Source organism: Squalius cephalus (genome assembly GCF_949319135.1).
Source record: "Squalius cephalus genome assembly, chromosome: 2".
Taxonomy (NCBI): domain Eukaryota; kingdom Metazoa; phylum Chordata; class Actinopteri; order Cypriniformes; family Leuciscidae; genus Squalius; species Squalius cephalus.
This window is the reverse complement of record NC_137123.1, coordinates 28,309,550-28,334,414: the sequence shown is the minus strand read 5'-3', so window position 1 is coordinate 28,334,414 and position 24,865 is coordinate 28,309,550. Positions and strand designations below refer to the sequence as shown.

Below are 24,865 nucleotides of genomic sequence, written 5' to 3'. Positions count from 1 at the left end.
TCAACCCACGACTAGACCGTTGGATGCTATTCTTCACACGGTTCGATTTCACCATTAACTACCGACCCGGTACTAAGAATTGCAAGGCGGATGCCTTGTAGCGTGGCCACATAAGGGAAAGCTTATTTATATTAATTGACTGAGATTAAGTTTGGTGTTGTCAATTATTTTAACTACTTTTCCCTGTATTCTGTATTTGCCTTAACTGTTGTGTATTTGCTCCAATCCTGGTACATCCCAATCCAGAACTCCCATTCGTGGTCGAAGTCAATGCGTCTACCACCGGGGTTCGAGCGGTGTTATCCCAGCGGCAGGGTAAGCCTCCTCGACTCCATCCATATGCCTTCTATTCCTAGAAGCTATCCCCAGCGGAGCAGAATCATGACATTGGAAATCGTGAGCTGCTCGCCATCAAGCTCACCTTGGAGGAATGAAGACACTGGCTGGAGGGAGCTCATCACCGATTCAAGGTCATCACCGATCATTCATCACCGATTCATTCATCAACGATCACCGTAACCTAGAGTATCTCCGAGAGGCCAAGCGGCTCAACCCACGACTAGACCGTTGGATGCTATTCTTCACACGGTTCGATTTCACCGTTAACTACCGACCCGGTACTAAGAATTGCAAGGCGGATGCCTTGTAGCGTGGCCACATAAGGGAAAGCTTATTTATATTAATTGACTGAGATTAAGTTTGGTGTTGTCAATTATTTTAACTACTTTTCCCTGTATTCTGTATTTGCCTTAACTGTTGTATATTTGACCTTGATCCCTGTTCTCGCGATAGTATCTTGTGTCTTCGTGTCACGTGAGGTCCTGTCACCCAAACAGGAAAATACTATGTGATCTTTTATACAGGAATTATTAGGACATGATTGGATAGATGTGAAGGTAATAAGTGACATAGTAATGTAAGCTGGAGAAACTGGAAGAACTGGTTGAGGAATGACCACTCCTTGAGAAGACAAATGACCTTTCTGGGAAATAACATTTGAACTCTCTCTTGTGAAACTAGCACCTCTCACCTAAGCAATCCTATACATTTCTTCCCTTCACCCATCCCTACCTGAATTCACCGAAAAATATATATGGTTTAATGTGAATAATCATCATACAGTACATGTTTGATATCATTTGAAATGTCTCAGTGCAACTGGTACAAAGGTCTCATTCTCAAATAAGTAAAACAAAAGGTAACAAGGTTTTTAAGAGTTTATAGATAATGGCACACAGAGGAGGGTGTGTCTCTAGGCAAATGGTCTCCTACTCCCAAAAGGTGTCAACTCTGAATGTAAATTCCCATTGTTAGCAGATGTTTCCATGTGAAAGAAGTTTCTGGCTATATAATGAAATGCAACTAGAGGATCAGCGCGATTCTGTAACCCAGATCAGCCCATGATGTTGAAGGACCTCAAAGACTTCAGCATCATGTATTTCCTAATGTCGGGTTTGCATCTCTTCTCTTTATTTCCAGAGCATTTAATGTTTTGTATTGATTATCTTTGAAGTGATTGTGTAATTGGCATGATATATTTACCTGACATAATAAATTGTAAACATCATGTTGTTGTAAACAACAACAAACGGACTAATTATTTGCAGTAAAGAGTTAAAAGGAATAGTCAAACATTCATTCACATTTAATGATGCACAGATATCATTAAAACCTTTTCATTTATGGAGTCAGATGAAATAACGAGAAAATACAAAAACTTTGCCACGAGAAAAGACAGTAACACGCAGAGACCTTCCCCGCTACTCGGATGCCTACATTGGACCGATTGAGCGCGGGCTTACAACTCATGGAAAAACACTGTAATACATATGGTCTATAATGCAAATCGATAATGCAAAAATAATCAAAAATACTTTGCCACGAGAAAAGACAGTAACACGCAGAGACCTGTAAGTCTTCCTGGCAGATTTTATGCTAAAGCTTTCATTTATGTTTACCACAGGCTTTATATACATAAATCGAAAAAAAAAAAAACATTCTAAAACCACATAGGAAAATCTCTAAGGAACCAGTGGTGAATTAATCTTCCGTGTTCTGACGTCATACCTGCACCACTCCATGGCTTCTGTGTGTGAGATGCCATGCCATACGGTACGAGAGAGACACTCTGCACTGAATGCGGATTCATTTACGAAGGAGTGGATACAATCTGTGTGTCATCTGAAGGTTTTACATCCAATCACTGTCTTCTTTAGAGTCTTAATTTTCATTTCAGGAGGTCTTAAATTTGTTGACAGAAAAACAGAAATAACAGAAATCACAATGGCTTGACATGACCAATAAACTTCAAAGGCTATAAAGGCTATTAGACAAAATAAATGTGAGCACTGCATGTTTCAAAGTAAAAACACAGTGCTGTTGCACGTTCTAGGCCTACTCGCACTTTCAGAGCAGTTTGCAATCACCAAATAGCCCATATTTATGCCAAGCGATTGCTAGATCTATACTGATGAATTTTATACTTTGTTTAATTTATGGTGTTTATATCACCTGTAAACTCGTCACATTTCGACTAGGGAAGTTTTGATTGCATTTTTTTTTTCCATCTTAGCGAATTATGTGACCCTATAGTAGACACTGTATTGAGCTAATCCGACCTACTTCTAGGGTCAAATAATTTGGTGGTGGTCACAAAATTTGGCACTACACTGGTGTGACCGCATGCCGCTATAATTCTGCTGTTCCATAGAGCCACTTACTGGCAGAGAGTGAATTTACATATTCACCTATATTTGACTTTTACATTTTTACGCAGCATACACACAGTGTTGTAAATGCTAACTGGAGTATTGACACACAAAAAAAAAATCAACATAATAAATAATTGACAAGAGGGGGGTAGGTAATAAATAGGGGAGTGTTGTAACACTGTCCGTTTGATAAGTCAGAAAAGAGCTGTGCTGATGTCATCAATATCATACACTTGCATAACTTTGAGCTCACATGAGAAGTGGCATGTGAATGTGAGCAACATTATACATTTTATGAACAAAAATATTATTAAGAATAATCAAATTATGAATTATATTTTTTTTGCCTAGCAATCATTGATTTATTTGACTTGCATTATCTAAAGTAACTATTTCTCTAGTTTAATTTGATGCTTTGCATTCATGCTAACTTCAAACCCACATGCTAAAAACAGTAAGCTAAGTTATGACTGTTAGGGGTGGGGATAGTTGTAACAGTTCATTGAAAAATGTTACAACCAACCCCTTATGATAATTCCAGTTATCAATCACATCCCCTGTTAAGACAAAATCATGTGTTTTTTTTTTTTTTTGGTACATTGAGGAATTTATAGTAAACATGTTTCCATTATAGTTTATTCAAGTCTTATCAGATAAAAACATTGTCTGCCTCAATTGAGCACATACGTTTTTTGTGCACATTTTTAGAATGTATGCACATCTCTGTATGTCCATACAGCGCTTTTTGTGATTTTTTATGTCCAAAAATTCACATAAATTATGTGGATGGCAACATATATGACTGAACTGTTATGTGACAGGAATACAGTAGGCCTACACTCAAACACACACAGCAATCGTTTTTGTGCTAGATTTAAAGTCTTTAAAGAAATACAATACAATGTTTTTTGTTGCTTTAAATTGCTCACTTTATTCCAAATTGGTTATACAAATGTACATACATTTTTGTGTGGATCTTATTTCAGCAAATCACCTCTCGTTGCTATCCCCAGCCTGTGTTACAACTCCAGTAGTGGGTTATCTTGTAACAACGGAACTCTTTGTGTTTGACATTAACTCACATAATTTGTGATAGGGTTGTACATGCCCATGCTGTGAGTTATATTTGTAGCTGACAAATGTGGCTTCCGTGTATCACATTTTGAGAGAGAGATATAGCACAAACAACCACTGAGTTATGCTCAAACAAAATGTGTTACTTTCATCCCCGGTCTCCCCTACTCCAAAATCCCGTACAAATGAGAATTGTCCATTTTGATTTCATTCCGACATCCAGAATACTGATCTCTGACCCTTGTTCATCATCTCGGTCTCTTCAAAAACTCTTCATTAAGAAGAGTTATGTGTGCGTGGCACAAAGCGTGAAGGGTTTGACAATAGTTGTGCGTATAAACGCCTATACTGCAACACTTGTGGAAGTCTCCGCCCCGCACATCTCTACGGGCCTTTTATTTTCTATCAATCATTCCGCGCACGTCCGTGTGTGTTCATTCACACATCCGTGTGTTTAGACCTCATGGCTGTGTGGCGCGCGCTGGCATGCACACACGCAACTGTTTGCTTATTGTATGATTTTTTTTTTCGTGACTGCAACATAGAGGATAGTGGGAGTTTTATTGAATAAGGGAGCAGACAGAAGGGGGGGAGAGAGTGAGATAGAGAAAAAGAGAGTGAGAGGGAGGGAGGGATTCGATGTGTCCATACAGGCTGCGGAGTGTTTATTTATTTGTGCTAGATACCCTTTTTCTTTCTTTCTTATTATTATTTTTCAACTGATTTTTTTTCCAAAATGAGGTTAAAGGTTGGATTCATCCTTCGAAGTGTACTGGTCATCGGCACATTTTTGGGACTGGTTTTGCTTTGGTCTTCCCTGACACCAAAGGCAGGCGACGATAACCCGTTCGCTGGCGTAGTGGTAAAGTATCACTTTAATGGCCGTTAGTTATCTGGAGACGAGAGTGTTTTCGCTGTGTTTGCTGTTAATTTCACCATGTTTTAGTATTCAGGCGGATCGGCTAGCATGATGATTAGCATGCTAACTGCTGCGGTTGTCATGGAGATGAGCAGTGAGAACTGACCGATGAATTGAATCAGACACAGGACGTTTTTATTAATCTTGAGAAGTATTTAAATATGTATTTCCATTTAAATTAAACTCAAAACGCAGATATGGATGTCAGCTACTAGCATAGAGAGCTAAATGTCGCTGTCAGTGTCTACATCCTCATAAGTAGCAGCAAATTCAGCGAAAACCCGGAAGGTCGTTTCTGTTGTTACTGGTTGCTTAAATTTGAGACACGCATAGCAGTAATTAATTTAAAATAGCAGTTATTTAATCTAAACATTTAATGTAAAAATATATTTTTTAGGTGATCAGTCTCTAGATGGTTTGCTGTATAACGTTACTAATTATGGACTAATGGTGTCTTCGAGATCGAATAGGTGGTCGATATGCTTGCAGACTGAATTAAATGATCAGCTCGAGATGAATAAGTGTACATGGACACACATTCTTTGCTTTCAGACGAGATTGCACAGAAATGCAAGTGACACGTGGCACATTGACACCTTTCTGTCAACTCCAGTCTGGTGTAGTTTGGCTTCTCTCTATGGTATTAAATTCTCGCGGATTTATTTGCACTGCTTTTGTACGGAGCATACATTATTTGTACAGAGTGTCTTCTTTGTTTACTCATTTCACCTCAGGTTGTCTTTTGCATAATGGGTGCTTATGTAGGCTAAATGTTTACTTGAAAGTGCTTATCTGTAAACCTGCCATTTGAAATAATACTTTGGGCAATACTTGTAGTGACCCATGTAGTATGATTAAATTAGCAAAAAAATTGAGCTCGAAGAGGGTGGAAAACACCTTAATGTTATTCAGAGGCTCAAACTGAGCAAAAATAGGCAATTTGGTTAAGTTTCTATTTATTAGATGGTCAAAAAGTATATGAAATTCTGATAGCTTGTAAATCAGTGAGATTTTATGACAGTATAGCAATTAGCAAACTACAGTAAATGTCCATCTTGAAATATTATGAATGGTTAGTTCACCCAAAAATGAAAATTATCCCATAATTTATTCACCCTCAACCATCCTAGCCGTATGATTTTCTTCTTTCAGCCGGACACAATCGGAGTTGTATTAAACATATCCTGGCTCTTTATAATGGGAGTAAATGGTACCAAATTTTTTTTTAAGCCCAAAAAAGTGCATCCATCCATCACAAAAATAATCCAGGACGTTAATAAAGGCCTTTTGAAGTGAAGCGATGTGTTTTTGTCATAAATATTCATATTTATTACTTTTATACAGTCGAAAAATGCATCACAATTACAAAAACTCATCACTTCGCTTCAGAAGGCCTTTATAAACCCCCTGGAGACGTATGGACTATTTTATGATGGATGGACGCGCTTTTTTTGGCTTAAATTATACCACTAACATTCTCACATTATAAAGCTTGGATATTTTTTAATATATCTCCAGTTGTGTTAGGCTGAAAGAAGAAAATCATATAGGCCTACACCTTAGATGGCTTGAGGGTGAGTAAATTATGTGATAATTTTCATTTTTGGGTGAACTAACCCTTTAACAACATAAATGCTATTTGTTACGTTTACTTTATTAAAATCATTAAAGAATTCACAACAAAAAGTGTAAAATCGTGTGTACCACAACCTGAGGTGGAGCATTTCAATGGAATTGTACTTACTTGCTAAAAAAGTATGAACTATCAGCCAGAGGGCAGAAAGCATGTAGTATATATGGCTTTATAGGGTTAACATCTAACAACAAATTTGTCTCATTTCATAGGTAGGAAGAGATGCAGATAAACCTCTGCAGCCCATCCCTCCCAATAATGACATGGCTGACCAGTTCAAGCCAGTTGTTCCTTGGCCCCACGTTGAAGGAGTTGAGGTCGATCTGGAGTCTATCCGCCAGAAAAATGGTGACAAGCCAAACCCTGAATTAAGAGCCCAGAACCAGCAGAATGTCATTCAAAAGCAATACGTCACCTTCAAGCCCCACACCAATGTTTTTAGTGAACCTGTGTTGAAGAAAGGGATTCTGGGCAACTTTGAGCCTAAAGAACCTGAGCCTCAGGGGTCCCTGGGCGGACCAGGAGAGGGGAGCAAACCGTTTGTGTTGGGACCTGAGTACAAAGATGCGGTTCAGGCCAGCATCAAGGAATTCGGATTTAATATGGTAGCCAGCGACATGATCTCCTTGGATCGAACTGTCGGCGACTTGCGGCATGAAGAGTGAGTATGACGACGCACGTCACTCTGATTTCAGAATTTATTTGGGTGTGTGTGAAGGGGAGAGTTGTGGGTGTGGTAGCAACCTCTGTTTTTTTTCTGTTTTTTTGGCAATGTTTTGTTTTGGTGTTTTGCTTCATTAGACATTAACCATTTGGTCCTCTTTTGTTTCAGCATGTATTTGACTACAGTAGGCTATCTATTTATAAACTAATTTAAATTTATTTTTTAGATGCTCAGACCACACACTCTAGACAGTCGGGTTTGACATATTGACTTTCTGAGTTATTTTTGTGATCACACCCAGAAAGATGAAAACGATAAGGACACACCTTTTCAAACAAGTTATTTCAGTGGCGTAATAAAGGAAGAAAAACGTCCTTTTGAGCCACGTCATTTTCCATTTCTCCTTTATTCTATACACACACACACACACACACACACACACACACACACACACACACACACACACACACACACACACAAAACTATGGTAATCCTTCATTTCTCACATAAATTTCACATCATTTTTGTCAGGTAAGACCATTGAACATAGAAGTACCTTGGTGTACCATGTATTGTAAACACCATGTAGCCTATGCAAATATCTAAAAGTTCCTTCAGATATTAACACTGTACTGTGTTGCAGTACATTAAGGAATGTATCCTATACCCTTTTCACTGAAAGGATGGTTAGCACCGGGTAGATAATGTGCTTCACTCTATTACTAATGTTCCAGACATTAAATAGGATCGGCATTATGGCCATAATTCAGCCACCAAAATGTTGTTTAGCCACGTCACAGCTGAATGGTAAGCCGCAGTCTCTCTCATTAACTCCCCTCAAAGCTGGAAAGCTGGATTATCTGCCTGAGACTGCTTTATGAGTTCATACAGCTTCAGAAATGTCCTACCTGAGGCTTTAACAACAGCTTCAACTTCATATTTGACCACTGTCCAGTTTGAACACAAACTCATTTTCTTTTTCGACAATAATATTATATGGTTACATTTCACACTTGGTATACATTGTCAATGGGCAATAGTTGATGGTATAAAAAGCATGCAGTGTTTTCACCATCTGCGCTTGTTTCTTTTGCAGATAGCCTGAATGGTGGCTTTTAAAGGGATAGTTCACCCAAAAAAGAAAATGCTGTCATCATTTACTGACTTATTTACTTACAAAACTATATGACTTTCTTCTGCATGACCTTAAAAGAAGATATTTTGAGAAATGTTTCTGTGTTTAATTGTACAATGGAAGACTAAACTGTTTTGTTACCAGCATTGTTTGGAATGGCATGAGGGTGAGTAAATGACAGAAAATTTTTTGGGGGGTGAACTATCCCTTTAATGAAAATTTTATTTAACTTGACCTGCTTATTATCTAAAAATTATATTTATAAATATTGAAGATGTTTTTAACAAAAAAGAAAAAAATGAACTCAAGGTATACACTTTGTCAGTTTGCTTGTTCTCTGGAAATTGAACACATGACCTTAAAGGTACAATGTTGTGCCCTTGAGGTGCATGATCCTAAATATAACCAAATTCAGTCATGCTCATTCATTCAGCTGTGTTGTAATGTCATTGCTACATGTTTTGACTTGATGCCAGGATGCTTTTAATACACAAATACGCATGTTCTCTCAAACTCGCTTCCTTCAGGAAAAACAAATTCTTTTCTAGTAGAGAAATCTGGATTGTGTCTGGATCCAAGTTAGGGCTGAAACAATAGACACCACTGTTCTTTGGTACAGGCAGGCAGGGTGCAAAGGTTTTCAATAGCTTATGAACTTGGAGTATGGCACTAAATGTTCCTGGGAAAAAGAACACCGCTGATCTTTGGTGTTATTATTGGTTAGTAGGCTATATAATATATATGGCCCTTTTGAACTGATCAGTTGTGAGCCCGCAGGTGTGTGACTTCTCAGGGTGCAGCAGAGCTCAGATATATTTTTAACCTTTTACAGACGTAATTATGATCATATAGATTGTAGCATGATTACGTTATGGCATTTGTATTGGTTGTATTTCTTTTGGCAAACTAAATTGTTGGTGAGTGTATTCGGTGATGCCAACTTTTGTCTGAAGATGTCAGTGTTTACACACTTTGTTTCTTAGTGATGTTTTGCTTCATTTCATAATTTAGTCATGCCTTCCTCATAAGTCAAACACACTGCAGCATGTTAGTCAAGTCAAGTAAGAATAGCTTTATCAATTTTGTAATTTAAATATTTGTTTGTTGGCACATACAGGTTTTTTGAGCCAATAACTTCCCTTTTGAAAAATACAATGCTTATTGGCCAAGAATGCATAAAGTCCCAGTTATTAGCAATTATCCTGAACTGTGACATAAAAGGAAGCAGACAAGGACACATAATCATCCATCTATTTCCTGTTTTTTCGCCCAAATTTTCTAACCTATACTATATAACTATATATATATTGCAAAAAAAATGTATTTCGTCAGAATTGCATTTGAATGGCCGTCAATGGAAAATGCTTTTTAATTTATGAGTAAAATAAGGTGAGTGGTTTACATTAACTTGTTTTGAAGATACCTTGTTTTGAATTTGTTTTGAAGACTACAACCACCACAAGGATCCGGGTTGACGTGCTTCATGATTCTGACAATCATCGTAGTTCTTCTAGAATTTTTTTTTTGGCTACTATTTTTAAAACTCACATTTGATGTATAACTGTGTGTAATTTAGCCTATATTGTAGAACAAAACATGAAAGTCTCTTCAAGTGATCTTTGCAAGACCCTATTTTAGAGACAGAGATAGCTGCAGGTCGATATAATGGGCGTGCCGTAAGGTGAATTGCTTTAACAGAAACTAACCCCTAACCCTACCCCACACCCTGACATACAGCTTTTGCTACCGAGGATAAAAACCTTTATCCACACCCCAATACCTTTCAGCACGGCAGTGATGCAGTGGAAATTCTCAAGGGACCTCATGATGAATTGGCCCTCTGAGTTGGCCTACAAATGGACGTCACAACCGAACAGCTCCATTACCTCAGAGATTCAGTGCTAAAATTAGCTAAAACATTTAACTAAATAGAATCCATGTAGTTTAGAAGAACAGTTAGTATTAGCACTCGGATGGTGACAACCTGTTTACAAGTAGTGCAACACACCTTGATCTCCAGCGAGATTGAATGCCATGGGAGTGAGTTGTTCTTTCAGTTGAGTGGCTTTACTGTGTTATGTAACACACAAGTTAGGCCTCTGCACACTTAAGAACATTGAAACCTAAGTCTGATGCTAAAAGAGGTTAAACCACTTTAAGAAAGAAAGTATTGCTCTGGCAGTGTGTTGTGTTGCAGGCAGGAAACAATATTTTTTTTTTATGGTTTTGGGAGGGAAATTGTGTGTGTTTTAATCGCATGCATAGGCAAATCTATGTCCTATTTACTTAAGGCATCAAGAGTTTCCTCATCAATAGATTTTCTATTTTCTAACCTGATCAAACTTTTACTTTAAAACTTCTGTTTGCACTATGTAAGAACTTGTACATATATTAAGCCCTAGTGCAAATAACCCATCTGGAACCTACAAACAAAGCCAAATTGTTTGTGCATGCATATCTTTCAGTTTCATAGCTCAAATAGGTGCCTTTTCCCCACCACCTCTATATTTCAAATATATTAGAGGTGTCTGGAAGCTCAAACCTGAAGCTCAAAATAGCATGAAGTTTTTGCAATTCATTCAACAGCATTTCTCCCCCAGTCCCACACACAACTGTATTATTTACTGCAAGTGAATGAGACTGGATAAAGAAACTTTAATTTCGAGCTTAGAAAGAGAATGAGGAAGTGTAACTGGGCATTGCTTTCCCCCTGTGCGGAGGAAACCGTGAGCAAAGTTGCTGTTTCCTGTCTCACAAATTTCTTTCACTGGATAGAGGTGCATGCCACTGTGTAATAATCTACCACTAACACATGATAAGCTGTGTATTCATGTGCAAACCCATGAACAGTAATACAGACCAGACACGCACTTTTAACATCAACGTTCACTTCCAGTACAGAGTGTTTTATAGCTGTTTATATTGTCTGCAGGTGTAAATACTGGCACTATGATGACAACCTCCTCACCTCCAGCGTGATCATTGTCTTCCATAATGAGGGCTGGTCCACCCTGATGAGGACGGTGCACAGTGTCATCAAAAGAACCCCAAGAAGATACCTGGCTGAGATAGTCATGATTGATGACTTCAGCAACAAAGGTAGTGTGAGCATTGAGAGCATTGTTTTCATTTCTTCATCAAATACTCTAAATAGCAAATATGAATAGCACTCTAAATAGCACATGTCTGTGGTTTGCACATTTTTTTTTAAACTCAGCACAACTAAAGTCTGACAACTAAAGTCATATTTACACCATAAACATGGCAAAGAAAATGTGCACTGATGCTGGTAGTTTTTAAATTAACAATCACAAAGGAACTATATCTATATCTTAATGACATTTCACAGTATTGTGACAGTAGCTCTCGGCTGTTTTCAAATCAATGTAGATTTAGTAACTGGAAGTAGTGTCACTGGTTTTTATGTCCCTTGTAGGGCTGTCGCGGTGAAGGATTTTCCCTTGCGGTAATTATGAGTGGCTCAATAGCGCGATATGCGGTTTTACCGCATTTATTAATTTATTTTGATTTATTTTGATTTATTTGTTGCTATATAAATAAGTGTTACGATGTGGTCAGCATGCACAAAAACGAGTACATTTTCAGTAACCAATAAACCGAAACTAAACAGCGTCTCTGCGCATTTAAAGCCTGTCACTCAGCGCGCAGTTGTTACGGCAACGGACTGTCTTTGAGTGAGTCATAAACCATTCATTCAACAACACGTTCAAAAACGATTCATTAAAAGATAGTAATGAAACAAGGTTAATTTTTAACTTTGAGCTCCACTTTTCAAGGCTCAGCTGACCAGCAATGCGTTGCATAGCGCTGAAGCTTCACTTAATAGAGACAAATGGCATTGATTCAATGCGTGACTCACTGAGTTTTGTTTCCCGCGACCGCGAGTTCCTCGCGCTGTGGATGCTGACCAGCGCTGTCGCTGATGCCATTCATGGTAAATACCCTTTATTTTAAACGTTAAAAGGATGACAGGACAAATATTTAACTTTCCTTGGACACGGCCTTTCACGGATATGACTTTGACCTCAAAGACAGACGCAGGTAATCGCACGCGCTCAGTCGATCTCTCTCATTCACTGTCTGTTTAGGCTTAAGTGCAAATCCATGAAGCCTCTGTACAAATCACCATGATAAAACCATGATCACCACGTCTTATTATCATTATTAACTTATTTAACATTCAATACACATGCACGAAGTTCAAAACAAGAATGGTATAGCCTTATGAAAAAAGAAAACACGTGAATATCGCGGTTGCTGCGGTTACTTGAATTCCTTTGCGGTTGGCTTGTCAGTAGCGCGGTACTGCGATATTGCGGTTATCGCGACAGCCCTAGTCCCTTGCACATTTCATTGTTGCAACAGCCAAGCAAACAGGCAATAATCAAACACACTTTCCTGTCCTCCTCAAATACCAATAAGTCTGAATCGTTTTATTTTATTGGTTATTGCATCCCATTTGGTAATTTAGAAGAAACTGAAAAAAAGATTCACCAATTCATTTAAGTGAAGTGTTCATTACTGTTTTCTTTACTTTAGTCTACTTTTTCTAGTTTTAGTGTATTTAGTGCTCATTAATCTGTAAATTAGATTAGAAATTAGAAAAATATAATATCATCTGATGCTGCTTCCCATTGACTAAAGGTAAGGACACACCAAACTGACCTCAAAGAACTAGCATTGATTAAAGCCGACTGTGTTGTCGGCTTGCGTCGCCTGCGTTGGGGAAAAATATCTGTGCTTGAACACACAGAAAGGACTACAGGCGACTGTCAAGTAGCATCTGCATTCTGCTTGTAAAGGAGATGTGCCTAACTGTCTAAGCAGATATGTTCGTCATTCAAAAAGAGAAAGTGAAACTAAGACTGCACGTATACAAACCATAAACAAAGCAGCGCTTGCTGACTTTTTTGCGCACGTTGCCCGATGGCCGACCATCGGCTGTCCCTGGCTCTAAGGCGGGCGTACACTGTGCGAGTTCGGACACTCGGGAGGACATTGCACACGTTACGAGTCAGTTAACCTGATATTCGCCTCAAAGTAGCTGGTACACGGCATGACTCACTGCATGGCGATCTGGCGACAATCACATGAGCTTTCGCGCTAAATACAGAGACCTTTCAATGTAGCTGCTATATCATTGGATAGAAAAAGAAAGAAAATATAAAGACTAGTGTGCAAATGATTTGGTGAAAAGCAGAGAACAACAAAGCCATTCCTTTCAACAAAAACAACCAGAAATTGTATTTGTGTGTGTGTCAGTGTATGCGCACGCTGTAGGTTGCAGCCTGGGCTGTAGTAATATTCATAGATCTAGCCTGTGTGAAGTGGTTGTGTTGTGGGCAATAGGGGACAGACTGGGGACACTGGTCAAAATCAGGTCGACTCCCTGAATTTTTTTTTAACATATTTTGAAAATTATCGGGAGGTGCTCGTAACGTACTTGGCTCGGCTCGTTATTCCTCTCATACAACGCGAGCCACGATCATACGAGCATCAGCGATTTCCATGCAATTTCTCCCGAAAGAAAAAAAATTGCCTTCGAGCTCGTACGACAGCAAAAATCGCACCGTGTGCACTCTGCTTTAAGGCGGGCATACACTTTGCGATTTTTCGTCTGATTTTGAGCCGAATTCTGACTCGTGCGACTCTTTTTCGGGACGGGACGATTTTCAGCTTTGTCGTTTGTCGTGCAGTGTACAGGGAGAAACGAGAGGCGATTAACCTCTCCAGACCTGCAATCGGATGGTCGGATGAATTTCTGGCATGTCAGACTCGTGACTATATCGCACAGTTGAAGCAAAGCTACGAACCGATTGCCCTAAACTCAGTGTTTTTTCCCTCACTGTGCCTGCGCGAAAACAAGTTTAACCATTTCATCTGCAGCAAGAAAGAAAATGAAAAGAGGGAGATCTTTAAGTTCTGTAGCTCAGACTAGCTACATATTACTGTTGCTTACCTCCAGTTCGTGTTGTAAAATGGATTAACCATATATTACCCACGTCTTCCAAGCCACCTGTGATGCTGCTACACCGTGCCTCTTTTATTAATTTGTTAAACAATGTTTTTGAAATAAAGCTGTTTTTAATTTTCATTGAGGACTAATTATTGCAGCGTTCGGACATATTATAGACTGTTAATAATTTTAATTACATGCTTATAATTCATTGTAATCGACCTAAATGTTTTAGACAATTTTCAATTAGGAGTAAGGTTCTATGTAATCTTTTATTATCCTCACAGTGTGTTGGTTATGTAATGATGCGCTATGAAATTATTGCGTGGCAAATTAATTATAATAGCCTATCAATTTGATAATAAAAGTAGCCTAGGCCTTCCCTAATAATAATAATAATAATAATAATACAATAATACTAATAATAATGTAATACATAAATTGGAAATGCTAAATCATCTTCATCTAAATCAAATCAGTGTGAGCAGTCAAGCTGCATCTCGACGTTCGGACCGTATAGTGTGAGCACATAAATCCTGAGCTTTGGCTTTACATTGCATGCGATCTACTTGTTCAGTGTGAGTAGGTAGCCTTGCTGAAACCGCACAGACATCGCACAGTGTATGCCCGCCTTTAGTCGCGAGAAAACTGAAGTAGCGACAGATTTGTTTGTTCCATATTGTGCTGAGTGAAATGGATTATCAAAAAAGAAAGAAAAGTAGGGCAGGCCAGGGACGTTTTTATCAGTTGGTTGTTGATTGGATGGAGGTAGATTGCCTGAATATAAGTTTGCAGTTGATAATAATAATAATTTGTTACATTTATATAGCGCTTTTTCTGGGTCCTCAAAGCGCTTCACATATGGAAGGGGGGAATCTCCTCAACCACCACCAATGTGCAGCATCCACTTGGATGATGCGACGGCAGCCATATGGCGCCAGAACGCCCACCACACACCAGCTTATTAGTGGAGAGGAGACAGTGATGAAGCCAATCAGTATATGAGGATGATTAGGAGGCCATGATGGACAGGGTCCAATTGGCAAATTTGGCCAGGATGCCGGGGTTACACCCCTACTCTTTTTCGAAGGACATCCTGGGATTTTTAATGACCACAGAGAGTCAGCACCTCGGTTTAACGTCTCATCCGAAGGACGGTGCTCTTTTGGCAGTATAGTGCCCCCGTCACTACACTGGAGCATTAGGACCCACACAGACCACAGGGTGAGCACCCCCTACTGGCCTCACTAACACCTCTTCCAGCAGCAACCTGGTTTTTCTCAGGAGGTCTCCCATCCAGGTACTAACCAGGCTCAGCCCTGCTTAGCTTCAGTGGGCAACCAGTCTTGGGCTACAGGGTGATATGGCTGCTGGCAAGAGTAAGAGTAAGGTGGTAAGAGTCTGGCCAAAGTTCCTTTCAAGGAAACCCATTCACTTGGTACTTTGGCAGCAATATTTGCAACGGCTTTCGGCAACTATTTTGGGCATCCAAGACTAAGTCATATCTACTTGAATAGGGAATCCTGAAATCTCAAAAACTGCTTGCTACACTCACATTTAAATAACATTCCAAATCAGCAACAAAATCTGGGATGAACTGTCCCATAAATGTTGTTTTTTATGGGTGAATATGAGCAAACCTAAGCTACCTAAGCAGTGTCTCAGGACACTGACTGTTTCTATTGCAACCAGAGCCTCTAACAGCGGCTGCAGTGATGTGAAGACTTAACTTCATATACGTATGCGGATGAATTGTTCACAGTAAGATCAATAACATGCATTTAGTAAATCGGTTTAATATCACTTGATTTAAATATAGAACCTGTAGTGCACCAGGTTTTTTTTTTTTTTTTTTTTGCTTGCTTGTCTTCTAAATGCTCTGGGATTTGCATGTTCCGGCTGTTTTGGGCTGTGACTGTCTTTCAGCTGTTACTGGTTTTTCAGGTTTAAGGAAGTGATGAATGGCTTTAGTTTTTTGCTCTCTCCTGAGAGTCTATTCTCTACTCATAAGTGAAAGAGACATATCTTTGCCACAACCTGTAGGCGGTCTGCCTGAAGACTAATGCTTAGCGCTTGTTCATTAATATGGGGCAAGCAGACTGTTACTGAATGTAGATCATTACTCTTTAAGAGATCGCTCACAGGGGAACTATGAATGAATGCAGTGCTGCAGAATTAGCCGATAAGAATCGATAAAGAGCGTATAGGCTCAGAATGTTTTATGCGCTTTCTAGTAAAGGTCAGTAAAACTTTGTTCATGCTGCACACAGTTTCGATTTGTTTTTCAAATGCAATCTTTAGGGCTGACTGTCTGCACTGTTATTTTGCAAGTGGTCAAATCGTATCCGCTTGCTCAGACATAATCGATGTCTGCTATATCTACACTGGCTGCTGTAGTAATGATGTAGGTTTGAACAATATGCCAATAACCTTCTTTTACAACTGAATAGCAAGGTATAATTAACAAGTGCAGGCAGAAAGCAGAAAAGTTTGCTATTTGCTCATGTTATGTCCCCATGGAGCTCATGAGGTAATTTGGACAACATAAATAAGTTACATTTTTGTGTCTGTCAGTGTAGATGAAGCCTGAAAGTGTTTGTATGTGTTCTCTGTTTAGTTCATCTTAAAGAGAGGCTGGAGGAGTATATAAAACAATGGAATGGGTTGGTCAAACTGTTTCGCAATGAGAAGAGAGAGGGTCTGATCCAGGCCAGGAGCATAGGAGCCCGCAAAGCCACTCTGGGACAGGTATGGGCCCCATTATTAACATGCTGTTTAATGGTACTACATAAATGTATCTGTCTCACGCTGTGGTTCTGTCCTCAGGTGCTGATCTACCTGGATGCTCATTGTGAAGTTGGGATAAACTGGTATGCCCCACTGGTGGCCCCCATTTCAAAAGACAGGTATGACTTAAGCGCTAGGCTGATTTTGTGCTCACTAAAAAAAGAGACTTTGAAGATAGTTTTATCTTTTAAATATTTAAAAATTGTTTAATATGCATGTGTTGGTTTTCTAGAAATGTTCTCTTCCTATTCATGTTGGTTTCATATTTAAAAAAACACAAAAAACTTGTTTTAAAAGAAAAGTTAAAATTTAATGAATTTTAAAAGGTCATGTGGTATAACATAAAAGTAAAATGTAGGATTTACCTTGCACCTCAAAAACATGTGAGTGCACACATCTTAATTAGAGCTGGAACGGTGTGTCAATGTAATCTATTATGTAGATTATGCTCTGTTTATGCTCATTCCTTAATCCACTGTCACGTTTCATACTAAACAAAAATGGATACTAATGGCTAGTATGGCAGCGCCGCTTAATACACATTTTCAGGACTCTCAACCACATTCAGCGACAGTAGCAAAAATGGCGATATCCATAACATTGGGAAGTTTTATCACAATTGACAGCGTGTTGTTAAATAAAAGGGGTCCAATCAAGGCGTGAGTTCATCTATCTGATATTTTAAATAACCAACAAGGACTTAAAATGCTTAGTAACTAGTAACCAGTTCAGAGAGTATGTTTGAGCAGCGCGCCTCCGTCTCCTTAAGTGAACTAAACCCTTGATGATATACAGTTCACTGTGGCTCTCACATTATATGACATGGCAGACAACTAGTTGTCCAGTGCGGTTCCGTTCATTCAGCGTGCCTTTGTCGAGAATGCGGTTGTGAGTCCTGAAAATGTGCAGGTGTCAAGTTCGTTTATGGAATAGGGTTGTCACGCTCGTGAAAAACAAAACTCTGTATGAACACAACTAAGCGGTGCTGCCTTAATAGCCATTAGTATCTGCTCTAGAGTTTAGTTTTGTGTGAAAAATGACAGCGGAATAGGAATGAACATAAACAGTACGTAATCGACATAATCCATAACGTCAACACATCGTTCCAGCCCCATTGTTTTGAAAATAGATTTTAAAAGATATTTTTAGGCAAACACATTTTTTTTTGTATAAATATCATGAATTAATAAATATCATTAACTTTTTTTTTAAACACCCAGTCTGAACTAATCTTCCCTTGTCATAAAAATATAAAATTATTTTTAGAGAGATTGTTTTCATATTGGTTCGACCACATGACTTTTGATTTTGTGGACAAGTTATTCAAATATTTATATATAAAAAATATATATTTATTATTATTATTATTATTATTATTCTAGTACACTACACAGGTGTGGTATTTTTTTTTTTATCTTTACCTAAATGTATTGTTAATACTGTGTTGTGTTAATGTTGCAGAACGGTCTGCACAGTACCGTTGATAGATTACATAGACGGCAATGATTATACCATAGAGCCACAGCAGGGCGGGGACGAGGACGGCCTGGCGCGAGGCGCCTGGGACTGGAGCCTCCTGTGGAAAAGGGTCCCTCTTAGCAGCAGGGAGAAGGCTAAGAGAAAGCATAAGACAGAGCCTTATCGGTAAACTTCCACCCTCCTATAAGCATGATCATTAAATCCATTCTGTCTCTCTCTCTTGTTTTGTCTCCCCCACCCTTTTGTGTGTGTGTATATGTGTCCATGTTTGCTTGCATGGACGTCCCCCTTGTCTCTCCTCCATCCTCTGTGGCCATGTTTAGAACGGTGTGCACAGTGCCTCTCATAGATTCTATTAGCGGCAAGACTTATACCATCGAGCCCCAGGGGGGCGGGGACGAGGATGGCTTTGCCAGAGGAGCATGGGACTGGAGCATGCTTTGGAAACGCGTGCCACTGGGTGGCAAGGAGAAGCAGAAGAGACTAACTAGAACTGAGCCTTATCGGTAATTTAGAGCCATAATCTTGAGCGGATTAGGGCTGACCACAACACGCATAAGTGGAAAGACTTTGTCTCTCTCTTGTAAAGATTGGTGGTGGTCTGCTTGTCTCTGCTTTTTTAACAGTTCCGCTCTTTTGATGCTCATGCTGCATACTAACTGCTATGAAGTGGTCATAAAACAATGAAGTGATTTTAATAAAATACTTCATATATTATGACTCCAGTATGGCTGTTCTGGTTGAGTCGCTCAACTACTAGAATTTAGAAACTAACTACTCACAGACCTTGCTTCTGCTTCTCTTTGCATGTAGTCTCCATTCTCTCTTGTCTATCAACTGATCTCTTCTGTGGTAGTGACTTGGCATAAGTCTACAACCCAAGTGTACATATACGTGTCACCAAACAAGGGAAAGTGTGTATGCCGTTGCTGCTTGAATTTTAACTAGAGCTTCATCTTTACATTATGCTATTTTCTGTGCACTCTTCTGAAAAAAAATATCTCTGATGTTTGATTCTGTGATTAATATAATGTAAAAAGAGACACCAGAATTTTGCAGAATTATGTAGGCGCTGAGACAGAACATGGACAATTTATTTATTTTTAAATGGCACATCCTGATTGTCAAAAGGTTGTCAGCCTTTTACTGCTTGGTTTGGTGTCTCTTTGGTTTTGTTCACGCTGCAGGGGAAATCCTTTTTTTTTTCCTCTTAAATTCCTTTTGTTTTTACATATATCATTTTTTTTCCAAAGAGTAAATTCATTTTAGTCAACAGCTGTGATGTGCATATTTTGCAGTTTGTTGTGTCTGTCACTGTTTTTCATTAATTCAGACTACAAAAAACTAAATTGATTTCAGATTTTTACTGCCTGTCTAAATAAGGCCTTAATGTTGTAAAATAGCGTATTATATGTGTGTGAAAAGTAAGGGGTGAACATTCCTTATGAGTGAATTTGTGTGTCAGGTCTCCTGCCATGGCTGGAGGACTCTTCGCAATAGAAAGAGAATTCTTCTTCGAGCTGGGCCTCTATGATCCAGGCCTTCAGATCTGGGGAGGAGAAAACTTTGAGATCTCCTACAAGGTAAACTTTTAGATATAACTTTTAGAAATTGGTAGTGGTTTCGATTGAAAATTGTACTAGATGTTTTCCCCCACAGAAGTTTGCATAAAGGTTAATTATGTGTTCCTAAGTTTTTTTTAAAGGTATGGTAGGTCATTTTTGGGGAGCTAGCTTTGAAAGCATGAGATCCCACCCTTCCTTCAGAGCGTCTACAAAGCCACACCTCCTCCAAAACACATGAACGCTTACAGCAAGAAGCAAACAAAAGCGTCACAACGAGAGACGGCGTTAAACATGTCTCAAAGCGCGTTAATATCACAATAATAACGAACATTAAAAAACTTAAAGCACTGACATATATCACCTGACTTCTGCAGGTTCATTTCACCATTGATAGTGTTGCCATTGAAACGTATAAATTCGAGTCAAGAACCACTCGGGCTATAACGTCACAGGTTTCGATCTCTTCCAAATTACAGTAGTTATGGCGTGAACTTAGCACAAGCTTGTTGTTTTGGTTCAGGAGGAACTGTAAAAGGTGGCTGCTGTTTCTGTTGTGGTGCTCGGTGACTGGCATCTGTCTAATTCGTAGCATGAAACGTGCTGATGTTGTGTGACGTCTGCACGAGCAGGGTGTGCAGAGGTATGCAAATACATATGCTAACAGGCAGATATGACATCCTATCATTGCATTCGGACCGAATAAACAAACATTTTATGGTCCTACACCATCCACAGACAAGATATATACATATAAAGTTAAATATTTACACCACTTAACTTAGTGATGGCTATCAGGATGTAAAGAGACTTTCAACCAGCATAACAAAAAAAAAAATCTGGAACAAATAACCTACCCTGCCTTTAAAATCGTCATGAAACGGAAGTTGTGATAGTCTTTTCTTCCCTATTGTGATGCATTTGGGTAAGTGAAACAAAATGTTGGGTGGGACTTGAGGAATTGATTGGATGGTTGGATCATTGTGGTTTGCTATTACTGTGATCTCATGCAAGTGACGGGTTGCCCTCGAGCTGGTAAACACACCATCACAGAAGTGAACAAGAGATGGGTTATAAGAGGGAGGGGTTATAAGTTATTTTGATTAAAGATAACAAACAATAATGATGTGCACAGATAAATAACTTATTATAACTACTGCGATATTCCATAAAATATTCCATATTTTGATTTAATGGTGACTGACTGTAAGATTGATTTGATTTTGTTTGCTTGTTTATCGTTTTGAATGACATGGAAGTGACCAATCATAATCAGTATTCAAAACAGACAGTTATTTCCGAATAATGATCTTTGTCAAGTGCAACACAAACATTTTTCTTTTCAGCTGGCTCTACCAGCAGAATAATAAAACAATTTCTACTCAAATCAATACTTAATGCCCATGTTTGTAAGGAATAATAATGTACAGTCAGAAATACAGTCATTATCACAAAATAAACTTCTTCAGGGTGATTTTTCTTCTACATTAATTGCACCGAGCAACATAGTTAGCCAACTTGAGCAGTTTGTTTGCACTTGGACACTTTCTGAATCCCTGCCATGTGTGTGTCCTGTGTAGATATGGCAATGTGGTGGGCAGCTTCTGTTCGTGCCATGTTCACGGGTGGGGCACATCTACCGTCTGCAGGGCTGGCAAGGAAACCCACCTCCTGCTCATGTAGGCTCATCCCCCACACTTAAGGTCAGTTTTACTCTTTATTCTATAATCAGACCTTTCTGAATCTGAAAAGAAAACTGGGTCAAAGCTATACTTTACTGATACACTTTAATCCAGTCTGTAACCTCCCTTCTCCTTATTGGCTGCATTTAGAACTATGTGCGGGTGGTGGAGGTGTGGTGGGACGAGTATAAGGACTATTTCTACGCCAGTCGGCCTGAGACTCTCACGCTGGCCTACGGGGACATCAGCAGCTTGAAAAAGTTCAGAGAGGAACATCGCTGCAAGAGCTTCAAGTGGTTCATGGAGGAGATTGCCTATGACATCCCTCTACATTACCCACTTCCTCCAAAGAATGTCGAATGGGGAGAGGTGCAAATATGTAGTTATTCAAGAAATGCAGTTGATTAAAGTGATAGTGAATGTTGTGGAATTTGCCATTATTCAGTCGCTTTTTCTTTCGATAGATCCGTGGGTATGAGACCAGCTACTGCATTGACAGCATGGGCCACACCAATGGTGGCAATGTTGAGATTGGGCCTTGTCACAGAATGGGTGGAAATCAGGTATAGGGAAATGTTTTAGCAGCAGCACTTTGCTTTGACCGGGTTTAGAACAAGTTTTTGATCTGGTTTCAATTTGGCATTTCTTCAGCTCTTCAGAATTAATGAAGCAAACCAGCTCATGCAGTACGACCAGTGCCTGACAAAAGGAGGAGATGGATCTGCCGTCATCATAACACACTGCAACTTGAACGAGCACACGGAGTGGAAATATTTTAAGGTATGTCACAACAGGTATCAAGAGATGACAGTGAAAATGTATTAAACATGGTTAATGTTAAAATTGTATTATTATCTGTAGAAATTATCATTTCAAGCCTCTTATGTTCACCAAAGCTGCATTTATTTGATGAAAAATACAGTATAAACGGTAATATTGTGAAATATTATTACAATTAAAAATCCTTTCTATTTTAATATATTTAAAAATGTCATTTATTTCTGTGATGGCAAAGCGGAATTTTCAGCATTAAAGGGTTAGTTCACCCAAAAATGAAAATTCTGTCAGTAATTACTCACCCTCATGTTGTTCCAACCCCGTAAGACCTTTGTTCATCTTCGGAACACAAATTAAGATATTTTTGATTAAATCTGAGAGCTGGATCACTCCTCCATAGGCTTCTAAGTGATTGAAACTTGCTGGCTTGCTTGCTAAAAGTTATTAAAGAGATCGTTAATATAGTCCAAGTGACTACAGTGGCGCAATCTTAAGTTTATCAAGCGGCGAGAATACTTTTTGTGCGCAAAAAACCCCAAAAATAACGACTTTATTCTACTATTCATTTCCTTCTCTCTGGGCCTCGTAGTGTTTAAGCGTAGCGCGTCTGTGTTGTACGTCATCACGCATCACACACATGACAAGCGTCGACCAATAGTGAGCCTACGTGGTGACGTGCAACACAGCAAAAACACTACGTAAACTAACTCGAGGCCCAGAGAGTAATTACTGACAGAATTTTCATTTTTGGGTGAACTAACCCTTTAAGTCTTCAGCGTCACATGATCCTTCAGAAATCATTATCATGTGCTGATTTTGTGCTTTTCTTGTTATTAATGTTGAAAACAGTTTTTTTTCAGGATTCACTGATGAATATCGTTTATTTGAAACATACTTTTTTTTTTTTTACTACGTAAAAGTCCCTTTTGATCATTTTAATGCATAGTAAAACATAAAACAATATCCCTTAGTTAACAAACAGTAACAATTACAAATTTTTTATACATGAATACATTAATAATGCTGTAAAAAAAATTTTTTTTTAGTTCATGATACCTAATTTATTAACTTTATTATAAAGTGTCTGCCAGCTTGATTCCGTACCTTTCTGTATCAATTCTTCAGTGAACTTTTCCAACTCTTCTGATTTCTCGTAGGATCTGCATCGATTCACACATATACCTACAGGGAAATGTTTGGATCGCTCTGATGTATTGCACAAGGTTTATATAACTGACTGTGACAACAGTAAGAGCTCGCAGAAGTGGGAGATGAACAACATTGTGGCAGTTTGAGGAGCTGGCTTTACTGTCTCAAATGTGCTTCAAGGAAAACCACTGACTACAGAAACATGTTTTACCTGTATACATGTGACTAATGAAGTTTTAGTCGTCGCCACAGTAACTGAACTCTGATCATATTTGTTTTTTTCTCTCCATTGAAGACAATGTTTACATCGGTTCATCCCCAGTGTCCATTGCATGGGTTTTTCTTTGGAATCTGTGGATTGGAGGGGTCTACCTAACAGAATGTTTTTATCTTTTGTAGAATGTGCACAATGTGTGCTGAGATAAATTATCTAATACCACTTCTGTTGCTGCTCCATTATAAAGTAAAGTTTGTCCATCAAGTACGGGGATGCATATATTTTTTTAACACTGGAACTTCGTTATGTTTGAGATGTCAACCTGCCACTTGAACTTTTTTCGTCTTTGGCACAATGGCACATTTTTTGCCACATTCTATGGGTGAAGAATGGGAGTGGAAAGACAAGGGAAATGAGGACATGGGGTCAACAATGAAAAAAAAAAAAAGTGATACATTTATTTTTGTCTACTGCATAAATGTTTGGTTGGTTGAGGGAACATTTGTTTACTTGTTTGTGAAAATCATTGATTGATTATTCTATTCATGGCCAAAAATCACAAGCAAGTGGAGCAAAGTTATGTTTTAAGGGCGGGAATGATTGCAATGTGTACATTTTTGTTTGTTTTGTACAATGTAAATATGATTATTTCTAAATTAACATTTTGAGATATGGTGGGTTTCTGAATGAAGGTGTAAATATCTAACTTATACTGGCTGTTTTCTCAAGAAAATAAATGGAACATTTTTACCAGTCTGTTGCTGTATTAAAGTTTTGTTTTTAGCATGTTATAAGCACTGATATTTCAACCATTTAGATGATCACGGGAATTAAGTTGGCAATATTTTTTGGTTTCCAATTATTTAAAATTACCATTTTATATATATATATATATATATATATATATATAAAAACTTCAAGCTATTAGTTGATCAATTGTTTTCTGAGTTTGTGAATTTTAAGCACCCCCTCCCCCCTTTAATGTAGAAGTTATAAGCTTGTTTGCATTGTTCTTGGAAAGTGCCTGCTAATGTGGACGTGATCCCAGTATACTGTTCATATGCAGATTAGGTTGTTCAAGGCAGCAGACTGAGCTTTT

The 24,865-nt window shown here is 38.6% G+C and overlaps 1 protein-coding gene across 3 annotated transcripts; it reads left to right on the top strand.

Moving 5' to 3' along the window:
- Positions 1–4,118: 4,118 nt before the first annotated feature.
- galnt7 (UDP-N-acetyl-alpha-D-galactosamine: polypeptide N-acetylgalactosaminyltransferase 7) lies at positions 4,119–24,558 on the top strand. Of its 3 annotated transcripts, XM_079848722.1 has the most exons (13): positions 4,222–4,647; positions 6,550–6,998; positions 11,069–11,235; positions 16,731–16,861; positions 16,940–17,019; positions 18,362–18,544; positions 18,703–18,885; positions 19,845–19,962; positions 21,522–21,644; positions 21,774–21,992; positions 22,088–22,186; positions 22,275–22,403; positions 23,558–24,558. In XM_079848722.1, exons 1-13 carry the CDS (start codon positions 4,522–4,524, stop codon positions 23,693–23,695), a joined length of 2,145 nt encoding a protein of 714 aa, XP_079704848.1. In that variant the 5' UTR covers positions 4,222–4,521; the 3' UTR covers positions 23,696–24,558. The 3 variants fall into 3 exon arrangements, with proteins under 3 accessions (XP_079704846.1, XP_079704847.1, XP_079704848.1); XM_079848720.1 differs by lacking the exon at positions 18,362–18,544 and having other exon boundaries at positions 4,119–4,647; XM_079848721.1 differs by lacking the exon at positions 18,703–18,885 and having other exon boundaries at positions 4,174–4,647.
- Positions 24,559–24,865: the final 307 nt, after the last annotated feature.